Source organism: Hylaeus anthracinus, unplaced genomic scaffold, assembly GCF_026225885.1.
Source record: "Hylaeus anthracinus isolate JK02 unplaced genomic scaffold, UHH_iyHylAnth1.0_haploid 11989, whole genome shotgun sequence".
In the NCBI taxonomy this organism is placed as follows: domain Eukaryota; kingdom Metazoa; phylum Arthropoda; class Insecta; order Hymenoptera; family Colletidae; genus Hylaeus; species Hylaeus anthracinus.
In genome coordinates this window covers 14,848,771-14,870,613 of record NW_026534337.1, presented here as the reverse complement: position 1 = coordinate 14,870,613, position 21,843 = coordinate 14,848,771, and the positions used below count along the sequence as shown (strand labels likewise).

Here is a 21,843-nt window from a genome sequence, read left to right as displayed (position 1 = left end):
CTGACGCAAGACAAGTAACTGCAGTAACGATGTAACGATGTAACTGCAGCCTTAATACGACAGTGTCATGCATTTAGCGCGTGAAGATTGCGAATCAAGGACGCCTCCTCTACAATCAGAGTGAGTGAGACATGGAGAGACAGACATAACGTTATTATTTGATCTCTTACACTCGTTCGTACTTTTCGTGAGCGTTGTGCCCTATTTAGGAGGATTATTTACATAATTCTTTGCGTGTTTATGCACCGCATTTGTGAACAAGACCTTTCCACTCTTTACCAATTATCCATTTGCCTCAAAAATTCTTTACGTTACTCGTGTATGGCCTAAGTTCTTTGTCTATCTTTCATGCAAAATGATGCGTCATTAATACCGGAGAGCGAGAAACGATATCAGATAGAGGATGTTGCACCGCAACAAGAACAGAAGCGTTACTTGTTCAGTTATTAACAGTGTTATTCGTTTGTCTTTAATATTAGTCGAGGTGTTAGAAGTATCTTCGTATCGCAAAGTTTTCATATCTATTCGATTCCTGGAATAGTTGAATCTATAGCTAATGTTAGTCAAAAGAACTTCTCGATCATTCAAATTAGCATACAACGCTATAATTATATGGAAGCTGAAAAGAGATCATAGCGAGGCATTGCGGTGCGATTAACATTAATGAACCGCTCCAACTAAACGATTTCTCTCGGACAACAATTTTTTAAACCTACGTCCCTGGATTTCTCATACATATAGTGATACGTTTTGTCGGGTCTTACTGCGTACATTGTATCACGCGGGTGCACTGTCATGTGCTCAGTACTCGCTTGGACTCGGGAGTAGTAACATCGACTGTGTTTCTTCTTGGGAATAAAAAGAAGAATGGCTTCCATGTTTTTGGTGCTTGCAGCAGCGGTGCTAGCCCTGCTGTTTGTCCACCTGATAAGCAAATACACTCTCTGGAAGAGAAAAGGGATTCCGACAGCCAAAGGATTCGTACCGATACTGGGTCACTTTTTGCCGATAGTAACTTTCAGAAAGAATATATCGGAATTGTATCGCAAGGTGTACGAAGAGACTAAAAATCGTAGTATGATTGGATTGTACAATATAACAGCACCGGTACTGTTGATTCGCGAACCCCAGTTAGTAAAGACCGTCATGCAGACCAACTTTTCAAACTTCCACGAGAACGGGATAAAAATTCAGCGCGACGTGGATCCTCTGTTGGCCAAGAACCCGTTCTTCAATTACGGTGAGGAATGGTCGGTCGGGAGAAAACGCTTGACCTACGCGTTTTCCAGCATGAGATTGAAAATCCTTCTCGAGACTGTCAAGGGAGTTTGTAAGAAATTGGAGGACTATGTGGATAAACACCTGAGTTCGAGCAACAAGTACGAAGTCGAATTGAAGTCTTTGTTTGCAAAATACACCGGTGAAGTCGTAGCGAATGCTGGTTTAGGTATCGAGGGTTTCTCATTCGAGGATAAACCGCACCCAGGGTCTTTCTACGACCTGGGCAAGGTGCTCTTCGAACCAGATTTAAAGCACGGTATTTTGAACGCAATTATACTCTTCATGCCAAAGGTCAACGACATTCTGAAGATTCCTTTCATACCGACGAAGGTAGATAAATTCATACGACACATCGTCAAGGAAAATATGGAGGTCAGACGAAACTCGACAATACCTAGGAATGACTTTCTGCAACTGATGATCGATCTTGAAAAATCAGGAGAGCAATTGGACATAGAAGAGCTCGCAGCTTACGCGTTATCCTTCTTTACCGACGGATACGAAACGTCCAGCATCACCATCAGTTTTATCATGTACCAATTGGCCACTCATCCAGACATTCAGGAGAAGCTAAGGGACGAAATTACATCCACGATTGCCAAACACGGCGGTACGTTGACTTATGATTCTCTGAAGGAAATGACGTACATGGATCAAGTGATCAGCGAGTCGCAGAGACTGTATCCCGCCGTAGGCATACTGACAAAGCGCTGCACGGAAGAATTTGAGCTTGAAGGATCGGATGGACTATCCTGTCGAGTCGATCCTGGAACAGAGATCATCGTACCTATTCACGGCCTGCATCTGGATCCTAAATACTGGACCGACCCGGAAGTATTCGATCCGGAACGATTCGACCACGACAGGAAGAATAACATAGAAAAAATGACATTCATTCCTTTTGGGGAGGGTCCAAGAATGTGTGTCGGTATGAGAATGGCACTGTTGCAGATAAAGGCTTGTTTGGCAACTACGGTTAGAAGGTACAAGTTCGAACTGTCGTCAAAAACGCAACTTCCTTTGAAAATATCGCCGTTATACTTCTTGACTGCGCCAGTCGGAGGCTTGTGGGTGCACATATCGAAACTTTGAGACTTCTATACGAGCATGAGTACGGTACAGTGTGAACGATGCGCCAATGTATCGACGAACTGTTATATAATCTTAATCTACCGAAAAGAAATAACATAGAAAGTGTTAAATAATATCTTATTTTGTACCATACGTACCTTAGTGCGAGCAACGTTTGTTTGTAACAAATACAAGAGTAATCGTTTGAAATAATCATTGGAAGCTTCTGTTTCCAGCAACACTATTTAAAATAACCAAAATATTGAGTTTGTTAAATAAATGATTTTTTAACCACGGTTTTCATTTATTTTGTATTTGTTATTGTTCTTCAATTCGCGCCTTCCCTTCCTATCGCGCCTTTCCTTCCTATCGCCCATTGACTGTAACGCTTGCGCATAACTGCTTACTCGTAACATTGGCATGAGAGATGTTGGTTAGGGACTACACTATAGCTTGAGCGGTCCATGGTATAACAGTCTTCTCGGCGGCTAGAGTGTTTTCTATCGTTTGCACGAACAATATAATAGCAAGTTAAAAAAGACGCGCGGTTCGATAACGATCAAGTCTAATTTAATCGGAGTTTCGCAATTTGATACGATATCATCCGTGTTATCAGTAGATTACGAATTTTATGGATGTTATGGATGTACTACTACACATCCATCGTGCGCACGGCTCGCTATAAATTTAAGCTGGTGTAGGCAGTAACCGCAGACAGCAGTGGTTAGCAACGTAGACGTTAGAATCTATTCCGCGAAAAGTAGGAAAAATGGTGTTCAACTGTTTCGCGTTTGTTGCTGCAGGATTGACTGTGTTGGTTGTCTATTTAATAAACAAATACAGTTATTGGAAGAGGCATGGAATTCCGACAGCGAAAGGAGTGGTACCATGGGTGGGCCACATGTTACCTGTATTAACTCTGAGGACAACTTTTTCGCAATTGGTTCGCAAGATGTACGAAGAGTATAAAAATCACAGCATGATTGGGTTTTACAGAATAAGGTCCCCGGTACTACTTGTCCGTGAACCACAGTTAATAAAAACCATCTTGCAGAGCAATTTTTCGAGTTTTCACAAAAATTTGTTGATGACAATTCACCCTGAGTTGGATACTTTGCTAGCCAAGAATCCCTTTTTCATGAGTGGCGAGGAGTGGAAAATCACAAGAAGACGATTCACTTACGCGTTCTCTGGCCTGCGATTGAAAATGCTTTTCGGAGCTGTGAGCGGAGTGTGCAAGAAATTCGAGGATTTCCTCCAGAGGCGGCTACAGGCAACCAACAAATACGAAGTTGAACTGAAGTCTTTGTTTTCAAGATTCACAGGCGAAGTCGTGGCGAACGCTGGTTTCGGCGTCGAGGGATATTGCATGGACGATGAATCGCATTCCAAGTCTTTCGATCGGCTGGGGAAAGCTATGCTCGAGCCAAATTTGAAGAACGCGATTGCGAATATTATTATTTCATTCGTACCTGAGCTCAGTAAAGTACTGAAGATCGCTTTTGTGCCGAAGAAGGTAGACAGATTCGTGAGGAACGTGGTTTCGGAAAATCTGGAAATGAGACGAAAGTCCTCGATACCGAGAAACGACTTCCTCCAAGTGATGATCGATCTTGATAAATCCGAAGGAAAGACGTTGGACGAGGAGCAACTCGCAGCTGACGCGCTTAGTTTCTACCTTGACGGCTACGAAACGTCTAGCATCACCCTCAGTTTCGTCGGATACCATTTGGCCACTCATCCAGACGTTCAAGAGAAGTTGAGGAATGAAATTACATCCACGATTGCCAAACACGGCGGTACCTTAACGTTTGATGCTCTCAAGGATATGACGTACATGGACCAAGTGATCAGCGAGTCGCAGAGATTGCTTCCGGCTGTGGGTGTTATAAAAAAGCAATGCACAGAAGAATTCGAGCTTCAAGGATCTGATGGATTGTGTTTCCGAGTGAAACCTGGTACAGAGATCTCTATTCCCATTCATGCGCTGCACACAGATCCCGAATACTGGCCAGATCCTCAAGTTTTCGACCCGGAACGATTCAGCAACGACAGAAAGCAATCTATACAAAAAATGACGTTTCTTCCTTTCGGTGAAGGTCCAAGAATATGCCTCGGAATGCAGATCGGTATACTGCAGATGAAAGCTTGCATAGCTACTCTGGTGAGAAGCTACAAGCTCGAGTTGTCCCCAAAAACGCAGCTTCCCTTACAATTATCCCCAACTCACATTCTGGCTGCTCCTGTTGGAGGCTTGTGGGTGAATATTTCCAAAATTTGATATAAAGCTGAAACTAATTTTCGTAATTTTATTATGTATTGCAAATAATTTCGAAATAAAAGTTCGATTATTGATACTGTCATCCGTTGTTTACCACTGCAAATTTTCTGTATTTCTATAGTAATCGAGTCGTGGGTATATGCTACGATAATACCACCCAAAGAATATCACCATCAATGTTATTGAAGTAGATTACGGAGATAACTTATATTCATTGGCTAACAGCATGATTGGAACGGCTCTTGCAACATGTAGAGTTTGACATTTAACATCGTTAACCTTGGATATCATTTCACAGATAAATCTAGCATCGTTACGCTGCACGTGGACAACGTGCATAATATTTGATGCGAATTGAATTTCATAGTTTCAGTAGTCGGTGAGAGCTGGGCGTAACAACGTCGTTCTTAGAATTTCTTGCGCAATAGCTAGAAGAATGGCATGGAGCTGGTTGACGTTTGTTGTGGGAGCATTGACTCTACTGGTTCTATATTTCGTAAACGTATACACTTATTGGAAGAAGCATGGAATTCCGACAGCGAAAGGAGTGGTACCATACCTGGGCCATCTGTTGCCTGTATTGACTTTGAGGACAAGTATCGCAGAAATGGTTCGCAAGATATACGCAGAGAATAAAAATCACAGCATGATTGGATTTTACAAAATGAGATCCCCTACGCTACTTATCCGCGAGCCACAGTTGATAAAGACCATCTTACAGAGTAACTTCTCGAGTTTTCATAAGAACGATATGGTGGTTCACCCCGAGTTGGATCCATTGGTAGCCAAGAACCCCTTCCTCACTGTCGGCGAGGTGTGGACAGTAGGAAGAAAGCGATTCACCTACGCGTTTTCTGGCCTTCGATTAAAAATGCTTTTTGTCGCTGTAAACGGAGTGTGCAAAAAATTCGAAGACTTTCTGGAAAAACGATTGAGGCCGAGCGGCAAGTACGAAGTTGAATTGAAGAATCTGTTCTCAAGATTCACAGGCGAAGTCGTGGCAAATGCTGGTTTTGGCGTCGAGGGATACTGCATGGACGACGAGATGCATTCCAAGTCTTTCGATCAACTTGCCAGAGCTATGCTTCAGCCTGGTTGGAGGAACGCGCTTGCTCATGCTACCATCTTCTTCATACCTGAGCTCAGTAAAGTACTGAAGATCGCTTTTGTGCCAAAGAAGGTAGACAGATTCGTGAGGAACGTGGTTTCGGAAAATCTGGAGATGAGACGAAAGTCCTCGATACCGAGAAACGACTTCCTCCAAGTGATGATCGATCTTGATAAATCCGAAGGAAAGACGTTGGACGAGGAGCAACTCACAGCTGACGCGCTTAGTTTCTACATTGACGGCTACGAAACGTCTAGCATCACCCTCAGTTTCGTCGGATACCAATTGGCCACTCATCCAGACGTTCAAGAGAAGTTGAGGAATGAAGTTACATCCACGATTGCCAAACACGGCGGTACCTTAACGTTTGATGCTCTCAAGGATATGACGTACATGGACCAAGTGATCAGCGAGTCGCAGAGAGTGTATCCCGCAGCAGGCTTTATGTCAAAGCAATGCACCGAAGAATTCGAGCTTCAAGGATCGGATGGATTGTGTTATCGAGTGAAACCTGGAACATCGATCTGTATACCCGTTCACGCGCTGCACACAGATCCCGAATACTGGCCAGATCCTCAAGTTTTCGACCCGGAACGATTCAGCAACGACAGGAAGCAATCTATACAAAAAATGACGTTTCTTCCTTTCGGCGAAGGTCCAAGAATATGCCTCGGAATGAAGATCGCTATACTGCAGATGAAAGCTTGCATAGCTACTCTGGTGAGAAGCTACAAGCTCGAGTTGTCCCCAAAAACGCAGCTTCCCTTACGATTATCAGCAAGGTATTTCATGACCGCACCTATTGGAGGCTTATGGGTGAACATTACGAAAGTTTAAAAAGTAGGAAAGTGAAATGATCAAAATTGTGATAACGCTTGACCGTTAATGCAAAGTTATGGATATAGAGAATATGTGCAATCGATCTAATAAATTTATATCTCTAAACTGCGAATCAAATTGAATTTTATTTAGAAAACACACTTTTTACACTCGTGTTGATATTTACCATACAGGAGCGAGTAGTATACTTACACGATTAATGTGCAGATTGGGATAGCGAATCGGATACTTTCTTACTTACCTTTACGAGTGCTTCGTAATTCCTTGACCCTTTTCTCCGAATCTCTCCGTGCATAGAACACGCTAAGTACCTTAAAATTTCTCACGGCGGAGTGTAATATTTTTAATTGGAATATAAATCCCCGTAATGGAACGCGGAACACTTTCGACACTCTCAGGCTCGGAGCGGGCAAGCTCGAAGTGGGTTTTGAAATTGAAACGAAACGAGGCAGCTGAAAGAAATGCCAGTTTCACCTGGAAAACGTGTTTCGCGTTTCCGCGTGTAAGGGTAAATGGAAAGTAAGGGAGGTAAGGGGGGGGGGGGGGTGGTAGCGGGCCAAGACTCGAAGACGGATGTGAATAATAGAAAGAAAGAAGAGTTAGCAAGTTTCGAAAGCGCTTTTCTATAGACTGCAGATACAATCCTTCGCGTTGGAAAGAGCCTTATGCGAACGTCTAGACTTTCTGGGTCCACGGGAAATTTTCGCAGACGCGAACATTACTTTTTACGACTGTGGCACCCAAGAGACGAGCCGTATCCACGAGGCGCGCTCTTGGGTGCTTCATATTTCATACTCTGTTGCTTTCGACACCCGTTACTCTCTGGACCAACTAGTTCTTACGGTTGCAAATGAAAATAGATGTTACACGCGTTTCTGCAGCAATGAATACAAGAACACACGACATTCGTGAATGTTTAATCTTCTGAACCTTCTGAAGAAGTTGAAGGAACATGAAATTTAAAAGCAATTAGGAGGCTTGTTAAATAATATCTCTTTTATTTTTAATATTAAGTGTTTATTACATACAAGCGTTTATACAATACGAAGTATTTTTAGACATGACTGATGATATTTAGCGTTCTCAGTATTTGTATTGTTTAGAAACATTCTTTCGTATGTATTGAGGTTACAATTATTGTTATTATTATTATAGTTATTATTAATTACGTGTCCTTATAGAATAGTTTTAGTTAGACCGAATAGAGTAGTTTGAATAAATAAACACGATACATAGTCATTGCATACTTCTGTCGTGAAAAGCAACGTCGTACTTTTTGTTGTGAAAAATAATCTTTCACGGAGTATATCGTCAAAAAATTGCGTTAAGACGGATTCGAATTCCCTTATCGGTACCGTGGCTTCGGGCTCGAAAATAGCGATTTAGGCAATTGGAATTGTCTTAGAATCGTATGCATCTGTACAGGAGTGTGCTATAATTTTCGAGAAAGAAGGGAAGAAACGCGCATTCGTTCACGTTCAAACGATTTGCTCGCAGGTTTCGCGCGACAGAGTGAATTTGCGACGCGAAGCACTGCGATGTTACATACATATGCGCTCGAAGTCCTTGAATAAAATAATTTCGAATAAAAGAACCGTTAGCAAACGTACAGCGTCGAATTACATCGGATCGATCGCGATACTGAATACATGCGAAAAGATAGTAGGGAAACTCGTAATATTTCATATGCAGCACGAAACACAAAGAAAGGTCAAAAGTTAAAAGTGAAACGGTGTACAGAGTTCGTAAATCAGTGGTATCCTTTGAGACACATGGATGACTCCCCCCCCCCCTTTTTTTTTTAATTATTATTTCCATTATATGAAAATTAAAATAATCAGTTTACTTTATCACCCTCGACACAAACAACCTTACCCAGGTTGGATTCGTGTTACAACACAAAGCATGCTAAACGATACCCATTTTATAATAGTACGCCACGACAATGGCAAACACCTCATGTTTTTAGACACCAATTACAATGTTTGATCGATAACGTCATGCTTCTCAAATGATCGTTTTCTATCTGTATACTAGTATGATGCCACTATAACGAATAGCCACCACTGGATAACGCAACGTGACCATGTAATTTCGTAAACTCGATTTTCATGAAACAACTGGCGAGGCTGAGCCCCTTTCGCTACTGTTTGAATCGGCGACTTCGCGATCCACCGACTATCGCAGCCTAGCAGAACACCATTTACAAAGAAAGTAACGTAGCTATCGTCCCGTTTATTTCGCGAACGTATGCAGTGGCTATTTCACAAAGTAATCGCCGTCTTCGTTCATCGTCGTCATCATCACAGCTAGAAAATTTATGTTAGATTCGCGAAAACATAACAGTAATGAAAATCTAGTTGGATACCTAAAGTACCAATATTAGGCGTGTTTTCTAAACAGAAAAAAAAAACGATAAAAACAGTAAAATTGCTTGACTAGTGAGCGCACGCCCCAAAAATGTAGTATGGAAGAAATGTATTTTTTTTCCTTTTTTTTTTTTTTACATCATATCTGCAGAACATCTTACTGGATATGATTATACATAGATTCCTTTTCTATATTCAAATTCTATAAGGTAATATTATACTATCTCTTATGTAAGGACAATCATTGGAGCTTACCTCCTACGTCATTTTGGCAGATACGGTTTCGCATGATACATTTTTCTTTTTTCCTTTCAAACCAATTCGCAATCTTGTGCTATGTGTGTCAAGCCGTTTTACACATTCGTTCACGTATACAAATTCATCAATGCACTGATTCCCCTATTCGGATTCGTGAAATCTCGTTTCGTTACATTTTGAACCGACTTCGAAAAGGAGGAGGTATATATTTTTTTTTTTCGATAAAAGACCTTCAATAAACATCAAACATCATAACAGCACGGACGAAAAATGCGTGAAATCAATTTAACGAAATTTCTTACAATAAAATATATACGCGTGTTTCAAATCATATTACGTTATAAACAGGCCTTATTCCCCTTAAAGGACCTCTAAAACATTAGATTTATATCCTAATAGCATACTATAACGGACTGAGTGCCTATTTGCTGTTTGCATAGTATTATTAATTAACATTATATATTATTTTACATTCCTCGTGACAACGTTTAAGGACAAGGTAGTCGTTTCATTTTTTTTTCCTATTTGTGTTTTATTATTTTTTTTTTTTTTGACGTAGTGCCCCCGTTCCTCTACTTAGATCTCCATTTCTACACATCGATAGCGCTTATTTACATTATTTTATTAATGACGTCATTTAGATTGATACCTAGATTGCTTGCTGTAAGCAACAGGGCATTTCGATCCAATTGTTCTTCTTCCTTTTCACCAGAATGTTTAATACGCGCATTATGATAAAAGATCTGCAGACGAAGAATATGTGTGTTACATTTATATCATATATATCAATGACGTTATCGCGATAGAAACGAATACACGTACCTGGTACTTGACTATTATCTTGTGGTTTGTTGTTTATAAAAGAATCCTGGAACGGATTTACATTGACGTTAGCAGCGGTTGGCATGTATGTGTTGGCCAATGGAGTGAAAGGTATAGCTGCTGGATTTAGGTTCGAGTTGAGGGTGTCTTCGTTGGCCAAATTGGATGTCAGTTCAAGTATTGGACCACTACTGCTATTACTGAGAGAGTCGAATTCCGTTAGGTCTAACAGGTTGTTGGTCACGTTGTTTTGTTTGCTATAAAATCAGCCAAAAAGGAAACATACAAATACTAAATAATAGGCGATTTAACACTAGAAACTACGGCTTCAGCGTATTGTAATTTCTTATCACGAAATTACAATTACTAAATCGACTAAGCCAAATTATAGATGACTCATACTTTGAACACTATCATACTAATATTAATATATACACATAACGATAGAATTTGTTACTACCTAAAATTTCGTAATTTCTTAAATTAGAAGCTAATTTGAGAGTATCTAAAGTATCTAAAAGTTTTCACGAACGACGAAGGAAGTAAACGATTAACAATTAGATATTTTTCGTTTCGTTTCTTCGTGTCATCTGTTTTGCATCGAATTATAATGGCAAAATTTTTTTCTCCAAATCAAATGCTTGCCGTGAAAATTTATCGTACAATAAATTTTCTTCGTAGTAATCGTTCTTGCGTCACCGCTATGTTGCTGACTAATATTTTCAAAGGCAGCTACTTTAATGCTGTAAAGCAGCTATAAAAAAGCGTTCATATGTGCTCATGAACTTATGTAACAGTCTATGGCGTAAATGAAACAGTATATGAAACACAATTGACACACAAAAGAATCTTCTCTGTCGACAAAATTAGAGATGTAACTTATATACAAGATACTACCATACAGCAGGTTCACAGAGATCTTGTTACGGCAATTATGTCTATCCGCTTAGTATTCTATATCGAATCTCTCTCATTCATATATAAATACGTTGTAAAATATTCATGCCTCGTTTCGACATGGGTTATCACTTCCTATAGGAATTGTGAAACGGGCTGTGTTAAATATATGTTTGTATTATATAACGAAAGTGTAATGTTAAAACATGTGAAGGTTAAATAGTACATAGCAAAAGTAGACAGTAAGTTGACACGACTGCTGGATGATGTACAACACAAACATAAAGAACATGTATAAAGTACAGCAAAGAAAAGTACAAGCCACACCATATTGATACAATCAATTGACAACATGCATTGGTGGTAATAAAATCGGCAGTAAGAAACTTTAATATGAACACTGTACTTAAGGCATACATAACGAGCTTGTATAATAACTAATTGGAGGTAAGATAAAATAATAGCTCACCAAAGACGATGCGTTAGACGTTGCGATAAAAGTATAAGTAAAAGTAATAATTCGAGGGGTAAAAATTAATCGATCTTTGATGAGCTTGTATGATAAAATTACAAAACAAAATGTTTAGATGAGCCATTAAATTTATGCTATTTATCTTTCTTTACATTATGTACACTGAATTTATTATGGATTAGTCGGTATTTCACGCTATAACTCCGTTAGCCGTTTAACATTTCCATGCTTCGTATAATATTACATGTTTTATGCCATTAATATATTACTAAAAAGAGTCGACGTACATATAAGTTTAATCTTTCAATATTCCTTTAGAGGTCTACCTAAAAATAGTATATTTTTAACTAGTACATGATTAAATACAAATTATAAAATATATATATATAAGTATAATAGACAATATAATATACATTCTTCATACCTCTCATATGTTACCGTTGATATCATAATGTTTCGTATAATTTATTAGTTAGTTATTGAAATAGCCGTGCGATTAGGTAAATCTTTCAATAGCGATAAATAATTATCAGTATATTCATTTCATATTTGTCAACCATTGCTCTGGCTACTTTTGCAATGTACAATATACGTAAAATTGTTTGCAGAATAAATTTATATAAAGCAATCTCTACCGCCCTAAAGTAAATTTTATAGGCAATTCTTTCCGATGTAATTCTTGGAAAGCACAATAAACTTTGTTTCTTTAGATAACTATATATAGTACATATATTTTTTCAAACTTAATTTTTTGTTGCTTTACGAGTACTACAAAAAACATCTCAAACAACAAAATTCATTATATGTACAATTTAACGATAAATTATCAGTATACCACGTGTTTTTATGTTGTAGGATAAAAATACGGGATTATCGTCTTTCGCATTTTACGTTTTTTTTTTTTTTTTGTTTAAATTGTTTTGTTTAGAAATCAATGTCAATTCTTAAGTATTCTATCTTCTTTTTTTTTTCAATTCTGAGCATAAAAACATACATTACAATCGATACGTGTACATAATTAATGTGGCACATTTTCTAATCCTAATTTATATTCATTTGGAAAACAATGCTCACACTCTAGCCATTTTATTCATGGTTTGCTTTCCACTCGAAGCAGTGGAAACTATGGTATAAAATAATTGTATTAAAACCGCACTGATACTGTAGAATAATTGTAGAAGAAAAGCGATATCATAGACAACGATTTGAAAATAGACTAGTAATTACTACAAACTTCACAGACGGTTATTTATAGTTCACATTGCGTGTGCGTGTATATCAATTCATCGTGACTCTATAAATAACTTTCATTATATAAATGACTAGAGTATTACCCTGAATCATTCGAAATACAGAGTGTTTTTTTTTTTTGTATCCGTTAAACCGTTATAAACATATAACGGTTTTAATTATCAAACATCAACACTGCACTTTCATGTCGTTTTGTGTTTTAGTATATACGTTTGTGACACTATAGTTTTACATGTAATGTATATCGTGATTCAACTTGATTTTTTTCATCATATACTTTGAATACACATTTTGCATTATTTTTACGTGAACGGTCCTAGAAATCAGTCGACATTTTTACGTACGTATTGGCTAGTATTGTGCAATTATTTATATTATTTTAGTTACATTGTTAGCCATAATTTGTTATTTAAAAAAAAAAAAAAAAAAAAAATGCATTTCCATTTAATAAATATAAGACGTAGTGTCGCGTGTGTCGATATATTTATATATCGTATTCGCACAAATTCTTGATGAAATATGCATTCGGCATTAATAACGTTCTATGTACTAGGAATTCGTACGATTTTTGGATCAGTGGAACGATTTCATTCATGGAAAAATATTTCTTACTCTGTACCGTATCGAAAATCAAAACGAATATGTTGAAAATTTAATGAAACAATTCCTAGTGCAGTGATGTAACGCATGTGTGATAAATCAGCAGTGTTGAGAACGCTAGTTTGATATAAGCCTTGCACGGGCATTAATATAGTATATTATTGTCGAACGATCTAAAACAAATGAACTTACAATTCTTTGAGATGCTCTTCGATGTAATCTTTCAAAATTTTTTTTTGTCGTTTTCTTTCTTTTTTTTTTTTGTTTGATTTTCTATCGATGAGAAATCCAGTAATATCGTGGACTTGTTTGTATGGCGTAGATGTTAATATGTAACTCTTACGTTAATGTAAATTTTTTCACAAATCTGTAACTTTTATATTTATATACTTACACGGTGGCATTGTCCAGTGTAATTGATTGACTGTTGATACCATTTCCGTGATTCGTATGATGACCGTTCAGTTCTCCTTCCACATTACCCTGATTATTATCCAATACAATTTTACTTTCGTTAATGCCATTACTATGCGTGCCGTTATGCACAATATCCGCCGTAGTGTTGTTTTCCGTATGATGAGCTCGCTGCTCTCCGCTAATGAATTGTTGAGTTGCTTCGGATATGAGACTGGCTGTCATTACATCTTCGTTTTTGCTACCCGGTACTGGCTTATTTTCATCGTTAGGACTGTTGTCTTCTTTCAATTTATCGCCATCGCCATCGCCACCCTCTCCCTAAACATTAAGCGCACGCACAAAGAACGTAGGTAAACATAAAAAGAAAAAAGCCTTTAAAAATATCGCACACTAATTTATAATTACCTTAGTGGGCGTGTTTTGATTTTTCCCGCGAGTTCTACTCATAATCGCCTCGACGCGTTTACGTCTAGCGAGCCTTTCTTCTTCTTCCTTTTTGAGACGCTCAGCCATTTCAATCCGTTGTCTGCAACAATAACATTACGTATTTCAAAAACACTAAGAATAAGGAAGGACTGGACGCATGATAAAAATGATCAACTCTTTGATCAAATGGAATTCAAAAAACTCCTAGGGTTAAACGAATTTTCTGACCTTTCAGCTTCTTCTCTCGCTTTCTGCTCAGCCTCTTCCTTCTCCTGCTTCTGACGCGCCTCTTCCTCTCTTCTTCTTCTGTCTTCTTCCTCGCGACGTTTCGCCTCTTCGATCGCCATTCTCAGTCTCTGTTCTTCAGCTTCTCGGGCCTCGTTCGCCAAACGGAGCGTTTCCTCTTCCAAACGGCGTTGCTCTTCCTCTTCGGCGCGCAATCTCTCGGCCTCTAAACGCGCTTCTTCCTCCTGTTTAAAAGATTTTCTTGTAGATCAAACGTCAAGATCCTCACGAATAATAGTTTTCATAGAGTAAGCCTAACAGCGCACCTGTCGTTGACGTTCGAGTTCGGCTTCCCGTTCCGCTTGCTCTCTGGCCAATCTTCTGCGTTCCGCTATGGCTGCCTTAGCCTCCTCCTCCGTGGTAATCCTAATCTTCGCTATCATAGAGGCTGGAAAAACGACCGATCGTCAGTCTCTGATTCGATCACGGCACCTTTGCTCGCTACCCACCTGACATGTCTACCTGCTCCTCCAAATTGTTTTCGGATTTCGCTTCGACTTCAACTGGCTTCTTCTCCTGTTTGTTGTCTTCTTTTTTCGTGTTCTTGGGAGTTTCTTGAGATGGCGCGACTGGTTGATTCTCTTGGTTCGAATTGGTTTCGTCCTTGATCTGTTTGGACATCGCGACAGAATTGGTTTGTTCGATGATAGCTTGCTGCTTAACCTCCTCGGTACCCTGTTCCGCAGCACTTATTTCCTGCTGAAATTAAACAAGGAGAAGTGACTCATACCGGTTTTCTTTGTAACGGGGGAATGTACGTGTTATTTATTATTTTCCCGACTGTTCGTTACGTAGAGGAGGGAATCAATTACTTGTGTTTTTTCTGTGCCCTGGTCCTTCTTCTCCTCGTGCTTGTCCTCCGACTTAATCTCCTCCTTGACGTCGTGCTTGATTATCTCCACCGTGTTCTCGCGAATGAACGGTTCGTTCTCGATTCCAGGGCTCTGTAACGGCGTCGCTTTCGGGGTTATCCGCGGGGACGCCTTGGCGTTCTTCGTCAGTTTTTCCGTCGGTTTCTTCGCCTCCGTCATTTTCGGCGTGGAAGGTTTCTTTGGAGTGCTATTATGGACCTTTGGCAGTGGGGGCTTCGAATCCTTCGTCAGCTTCGTGTCGGCCAACAGATCTGCGGCGAGAATACGTGACTCGCGACACGCCCTAACTTCTGTTTCCATACAAACGGTATTTCAATGTGCAATCGAAACAAAGGGGAATAAAAAAAAAAAGAAAAAGAATTAAACAAGAGTAACGAACAAAACTTGAGCCAATTTTCAAAGGATCGAGAGAACATAATTGAAATCGAAACTAAAGAACGAACGGTCCTTGCAGTGGTAAACAACGTCCGCGTCCATTTACACATTTACCATCTATAGGAAGAAAATGGATTGGATCGTTCGACGCCGGATCGCTCTTTGCTCTCCATCGCATGGATTTCGATGAAATTGAAAAAGTTTAGTCATCGTTTTGCTGATATCGAATTTCTTTACAAAGTACAGAACATCGTGCATCGAACTCCAACGTTCTATATTTTGTAAAGAAACTCGTAATTGGTAAAACGACGATTTAAACCATCCCTAATATTACGCGAAATCCTTGCCACGGAGTGCAAGAGACGATCGATTCGGCATGGAATGATTCCATTTGTGTTTTCCTGTACGTTCGCAGCACGCGATCGTGCGAATCGGTGGATGGGGCACGCGATTAAGTAAGAAGAGAATTTAAAGGGCATGCTCACTGTGTCGTTCTGTGACCGAAACACCGGTACCGGCAATAGAAGCAGGTCGCGGCCGACGCGGGGCAGTCGTGCGGGGACGCAGATTGACGTTACTGCTGCCCACACTGCTGGCGCTTTGCTGGCTCATGGAGCTGTGCGGTCGTGATGGGCTGTTCGGTGTCACCTCCCCGCTGCGGATGCCTACGCGTACCCACCCAAGGTGAACATCTCTTCATTTACGTGTTTTATGCATTATGTTCGCGCGTTATGTGCAAAAGAAACAGATTGCCGCGAAACCGCGACACCTTCGCGTTGTCGCGACACTTCATGGTGATTCGCGGTTAAACAGCCGTCGGAGGCCTCGCAGCCTGCGAGCCGTATCTTTTCAGGACAAGATTCAGCCACGATTGCAACTAGTTTGCTCCGGATACTTGGATAATCGAGCTACTAGAATTTTTACGACGTTGGTTATCTCATCGATTTCAAAGTCCTCTAAAGCATGGCCTTCCTGACTATTTTCTGTGTCAGCGATCGCATATGGACAGTAGTAATATATTCAAGTGACACGTATTTCTTCTACCAAAGTAATTCGTTCGCGGAAAAACCACGATTTTACTTCGACAGGGTATTCTTTGCGATGTTTGCTCAAATGCCGTGGGAACAATTTTTATCGGGACACGTCTCGCACCTGAAAGCCTCCGAACAGATTTAACAGCGAGAACTCGGGCTGTGAAAGTTTCAAGAGTCTCTTGTATCGGGGTGGTTGTGCGATCACGACACACGAAAGTTTTTCTTGTTATGTCGGATCGTTGGTGCACAATGCTTAATGTGTTTCGACAAACTGGTCTCCTTTCTCTCTCTCTCTCTCTCTCGCTTTTGTATCTTCTTTTCATTGATATCGAGATAGAAATGAGAACGAAAGGCGAAATTAAAAAGAGAACAAGCACCGCCACCAAAAAAGAAAAAAAATTATCATTGTCTGTGCCGGTTGTGTACATATATACATTGAGGATAAATGAAAGAGAAAAAAACAGGCTGAACGTAAAAATATACAGAAAAATCATAAACCACCGTAACACGGTGACAGAAAAGAAGAAAGTCGACGAATAAAAATAAAAAAAAAAGTAGAGCGAAGAAATGTATTGCACACTAAATACGATTATGATTCGTCTGTACAGATTGTGGACAAAAACACACACACGTGTATATGTGATAAGGTATTGAAAAAAAAATCGTGTAGCTTACCAAAAACGTTAGACCTTCACCTCTGGTACCGAAAAGCCGGCGTGATCTGTTGCTTCTTAGCAGGAGAGTTTTGTTAATCAATTTGAACGCGTTAACGTGACAATCGAGAACTTCATGCAGTCATTTGTTATAATATCGTTTATTAATTATCGATCGTTAGAGAAAGACGAAGCGTGGAACGCTCGTAAAGGCCGTTCTGTTAGTTACTATTTAAAAATGCGCAAGCGTGCATCCGACCGTCTTCTCATGACATATATATATATATATATATATAACAAAAAAAAAAGATATTGGAAACTATCGTACGACGATTTTCTGTCTTATTGATTCACAATGGCTTCTCTCTGCATCCGTTGTGCATGCATATGTGCACCCAACTCACGTTAGAACGAGTAAAATGTAAACCTTTCCATAAAATGTTCATTGATAAGCTTGAACGTATTAAACGATGATAACAATGTAGTTTCAAACAACCTGTCTGCTCGTACCCATTTGTATTGATGTTGACTCTGAGACAAAAGGTTGAAACGTGTACGGCTCGTACGGGACTGCAGAATTATCATCGTCTAGCTTACGTCAGGCCTCTCTGGAGGACCGTGAACTTCTATACCGCGAGATGAGTTAACGCAAATTAGTATGAAGCATATTCTGCGAGTACGTCGTCGGAGAACGACAAAGATGAATCTGGGAGCGAAAGGTACGCGAACTAGAGCTCTTGACGTCCGGTTAATCAAGTGCCCGAGTACTTGGAGTCTACGGAGAACACGGTTAGAATTACACGAATATCCACGGAATATTATCTGACGATATACATTGCAATTATTTCTAAATCACGCTACACTCTGTATTATATCTATTCGTAAAGAGGATGTCTGTTTCCTTCTACAACATCTTTCATGAAGTAACCAAAGTGGAAACCTTTTGATTTATTATATACAATCGAGTATGAAACTTCGTCATCGCGTAAACCAATGATGAATAGTGTCGTTATCACGCAGAAAGGATGGACTTCGTTCTTACATCGTTCAGGAGCAATCTCTGTAGGTCTATGCGGTGCGTCAGGGTACGTAAGAAGCCAGGTACGTCGAGAGCTCTACCACGAGAACCCTCTCGATGGCAGGTTTGCTTGGAGAATCTATTTACACGATCTCTGCGACGAATGTGGGGCAGAGATCTCTGAGTTGAGTGCACGGGAACGATCTTACCTTGCTGCTGGTGGTTTTGATGCTCGCGTGCTTTGCGACGGAGTCTCTCGGCCCTGGTTGGTCTCGGGATCGGGACCGCGCCTGGCAACGTACCCATGCTACGAGAGTTATCTGAGCGTTTGAGGCTCTTAGCCCCGGACGCAGCTAAGTGTGACATGCTGCGACTCATGCTAGAAGCGCTCAGAGGCTGGCTCTGTTGTTCCGTCAGTGTGCTAAGTTCTGTCGGACGTTTCCGAGGCTGCGCCAGCTGATCCAGCCTGGACATCGAGTAAGTCCTACCTGGCGAACGTGTGAAGGCCTTGGCGCTGGAGCTGCGTCCCGTCGACGGAGGTCCATCGCGCGGCGACGGTATCGTCGGCATCAGGTCGGTGCGTCTCCTGTTCACTCGCAGATAAACCGAACTAGGTGTTCCGGGCGTTCCGTCGCTCTCTTCACCTGTAAAGAGTTCCCCTTTACAAGCCAAGCGGCAAGCGACGACTAAATCTGCGCGTCCTACGTGAACGTGTAATAATAATAATGTACCACTCGTCGATCGAATTGTTACAGGCACTGAGGACAGAACAGGTTTCTTCGGACTGCCGGGTAAACACAACGCCACTTGCCTGCAGGATCGACTATTCGCGCAGTGGCTCCGAAGCTCATAGGGCCGGTCAAACTCGATTTCAAGAGAGGTAACTAGAAAGCTATGCGACGGCGAGGACGTAGGTTGTCTGTGTTCTTAAAATAAATCTCCGTTGATGGAGTTAGCCATTAGCATTATGCCATTGAGCTTTTCGTACCAAGCACACAAATGAACCTATCGACTAGCGCAGTACCTTAATGATGCATTCGTAAATGAAAACGTACTAATTTATACAGCGATCGTTTGGTACCCTCTAATCTACGTTCTCGCTGATTCTCGCTGATCTGGCTATTATTTTTACATTCTTAGCATCGAGGAGTGAATAATATTCTACGTAACATCAAAGCTTTTTAGACTCCGTGTGAATGACAATAGACACAGTAATAATCTTCTTACCTTTATGCATCTTGACGACACTCTCGATGTTACTCGGATCAAAACATTTCTAACCTTCTAACTAGATACTTTTAATCCGCCTGGGTTTCTCACTCCGTCTACTATCGTCGAACTCCAGGAAAACAGATGAAATCGCATTTTTAAAATAGACCAATCGTTCATCCTCAGTGCCTCGAATAATTTGATCAACGACACGCGCAAGGCGCGCACGTAAACTGTTTAACATCGTAACACAAAAAGGAGACGTTTCGCTCGGTAATTGTGTGTGCGTACACGGCATTCCTTTAGTTTGTTTCGACTACTTGGCCGAACTTGGCGCTGTCGTTCATGCTGTCGTGTGTCTAAGCGGATAACAATGTGCGTGTGGTTCGCGACGACATACGAAAACGTTACCAGAAGCGGAATTGAACAAGAAGTGTCGTCAAGGCGCATGCTACATCGTCTATCGTGGATATTCAGGAACAAATTGCGAGGATTGTGAACGTATGCGAATGTCACTTTGCCCGGTCACTCTAGACTAAAATTCACAGGACATGAATATTTTGATTAATGTAGAAAAAAGAAAAAGAAATTCGGGGTGACTGGACTATCTATGAAAGCCGTGTAACCGATAGAGTACATGCAAACGATAACGCGGAAAATCCCGTGCATGCAGAGAGTGTTTGTATTAGCATCCAAATTAATATATCGATTTCCATGTATACATAGTTCAAACTGAAACAAGCTATTTGCTACGAAATTAAGCGTTTTAAAACATTTGGTAACTCGAAACGACGTACACGTCGACGATAAACGTTTCTACTGGTACCACTGATGGATAAGCGACGCGATGGAATTTGACAAATAATCAGTTCGTGAATGACATGAGTGTATGATTGGCCCCTTAAAATGAGACCGCGAATGTCGTGAAAGCGCGTGTACAATTAAAAGGTAACCTATACTCTAGTTCACGTTGAAAAAATTGTATCCTGTGGTTGAGGCACCTCAGCTTCTCGATCTCTATTAATTCTTTGCTATCGTACGAAAAATTACTTACTAAATCGCTACGATTAAGAGGACGAACAACATATGGAGTAATTTTCTAACGTAACAGCGCTTATCTTAAACTGTTAGTACAGCCTGTTGAAAGGTACGCGTTAGTATTGTTAGTATAGAATTTTGAATAGCATTGGATGCATACGACTAACTAATGGTACGGGTTCTGCGACACCGATGTTACAACTTGAAATCATTAACGTATACATTTTATTCGTTATCCCCGGGTGTTTGAATATAATTCGTTTATGCCTAGCCGCGGGTCAGCGAGCATCGGTGTTGCACAACTTCGCGAAACGCGAGACGAACGCATTCGAAACAGTGTACAGAGACACGTTTTCTATGAGCGTTAAATGATAGTGACATGCTTGCAAGAGAGTATATAGTATATCCCGCGTGTGCTAACGAATGAGAGACAAGGATATGTATCGACAACTCATTCTGGGACGACAGAACAAAATCTCCCCGTTGCAGACGTTTTTCTTTCTCGACATCAGGACTCACCACTGGCAGCCCGCTGAATCATCGGACGCCTAGTGTCGCTATCAGACTTATCATCGATGGCAAAGATGTCAGTTGTAGGAGGCAGAGAGAGGCTGGCTCTCTTATGTTTGGCAGGGGTTAAGGGAGGATCAGGGCTAGAATTCCAATTGAACACCTCGTACATGGACGAGGACATTCTCATATCTGCAAACAAACCATTCAACGCTGCAACATTAGGTACTTTTCTGTTTCTTTTTCGTCTTCTTTTTATATCGTTTTTCTTTCTTTCTTTTTTTTTTGTAATTTTCGGTTGAGGGTGGGATAGTTCGATAGAGACTAAGGGGTAGGGGGATTATTAGCATGAGTTAGATATAGTGCGATTTACAGATACTTTAAAATACATTTTGCCTGACAGAGCCACCACCAAGTAAGTATAGATAACAGCGGATGCAAAGTATCTTAATTACCGAAGGGAATCTATCTCCGGGGGGGGGGGGGGGGGGCAATATTCTCTAGTAAAATTACGTTTACTCAGGCACAATCTCTCGTATCACGTGTACGTATTACCGAGAGAAGTCGGCGAGCGAAGGTGAGGTGCTTCTCGTGTGTACGTGAGGGTATACTACGCTAGCAAAAGGAACGATACGTAGCAAAAGAAAAGCTCTCGAGTATCGTTGAAACTCTGGCGTCTGGTGGTGAACACGGCAAAATAAAAAATCTGGTGGACACGGCTATGAAAAGTGTACGACGAATAAACTGTATCAAGAA

At 40.5% G+C, this 21,843-nt stretch overlaps 3 protein-coding genes across 47 annotated transcripts in view; 2 read left to right on the top strand and 1 right to left on the bottom strand.

Moving 5' to 3' along the window:
- The first annotated feature begins 404 nt into the window (after positions 1-404).
- Positions 405-9,003, top strand: LOC128887722 (uncharacterized). Its single transcript, XM_054143923.1, has 3 exons — positions 405-2,368; positions 3,156-4,612; positions 5,010-9,003. Exons 1-3 carry the CDS (start codon positions 868-870, stop codon positions 6,576-6,578), a joined length of 4,527 nt encoding a protein of 1,508 aa, XP_053999898.1. The 5' UTR covers positions 405-867; the 3' UTR covers positions 6,579-9,003.
- LOC128887486 (probable cytochrome P450 6a13) lies at positions 3,009-5,066 on the top strand. The gene has a single exon (XM_054143451.1). It carries the CDS (start codon positions 3,122-3,124, stop codon positions 4,631-4,633), a length of 1,512 nt encoding a protein of 503 aa, XP_053999426.1. The 5' UTR covers positions 3,009-3,121; the 3' UTR covers positions 4,634-5,066.
- Positions 9,004-9,042: 39 nt separating the features above from the next.
- The window catches only part of LOC128887465 (MAP7 domain-containing protein 1), a 322,710-nt gene continuing 309,909 nt past the window's right edge, over positions 9,043-21,843 (bottom strand). For 38 of the 45 annotated variants that reach the window (XM_054143382.1, XM_054143391.1, XM_054143389.1 and 35 more), the window contains 11 exons: positions 21,097-21,279; positions 18,540-18,974; positions 16,111-16,290; positions 15,191-15,540; positions 14,828-15,077; positions 14,645-14,766; positions 14,322-14,563; positions 14,073-14,193; positions 13,645-13,985; positions 10,031-10,287; positions 9,043-9,951 (listed from right to left, as the gene is read on the bottom strand). In XM_054143382.1, coding sequence (XP_053999357.1) covers positions 9,938-9,951; positions 10,031-10,287; positions 13,645-13,985; positions 14,073-14,193; positions 14,322-14,563; positions 14,645-14,766; positions 14,828-15,077; positions 15,191-15,540; positions 16,111-16,290; positions 18,540-18,974; positions 21,097-21,279 — 2,495 coding nt within the window. In that variant the 3' untranslated portion in view covers positions 9,043-9,937. Of the gene's footprint in view, positions 9,952-10,030; positions 10,288-11,509; positions 11,726-13,644; positions 13,986-14,072; positions 14,194-14,321; positions 14,564-14,644; positions 14,767-14,827; positions 15,078-15,190; positions 15,541-16,110; positions 16,291-18,539; positions 18,975-21,096; positions 21,280-21,843 lie in introns of those variants that run through there. The other 7 variants (XM_054143358.1, XM_054143360.1, XM_054143367.1 and 4 more) reach the window with 7 other exon arrangements.

What these genes read in the sequence shown, in the direction of transcription:
- LOC128887722 (XM_054143923.1), top strand. Translation starts at nt 868, where the DNA reads ATGGCTTCCATGTTTTTGGTGCTTGCAGCAGCGGTGCTAGCCCTGCTG. An exon ending in GTGGGTGCACATATCGAAAC is followed by an intron (nt 2,369 to 3,155) that starts TTTGAGACTTCT and finishes TTGTTGCTGCAG; the next exon opens with GATTGACTGTGTTGGTTGTC. An exon ending in CTCCTGTTGGAGGCTTGTGG is followed by an intron (nt 4,613 to 5,009) that starts GTGAATATTTCC and finishes TAGTTTCAGTAG; the next exon opens with TCGGTGAGAGCTGGGCGTAA.
- LOC128887486 (XM_054143451.1), top strand. Translation starts at nt 3,122, where the DNA reads ATGGTGTTCAACTGTTTCGCGTTTGTTGCTGCAGGATTGACTGTGTTG.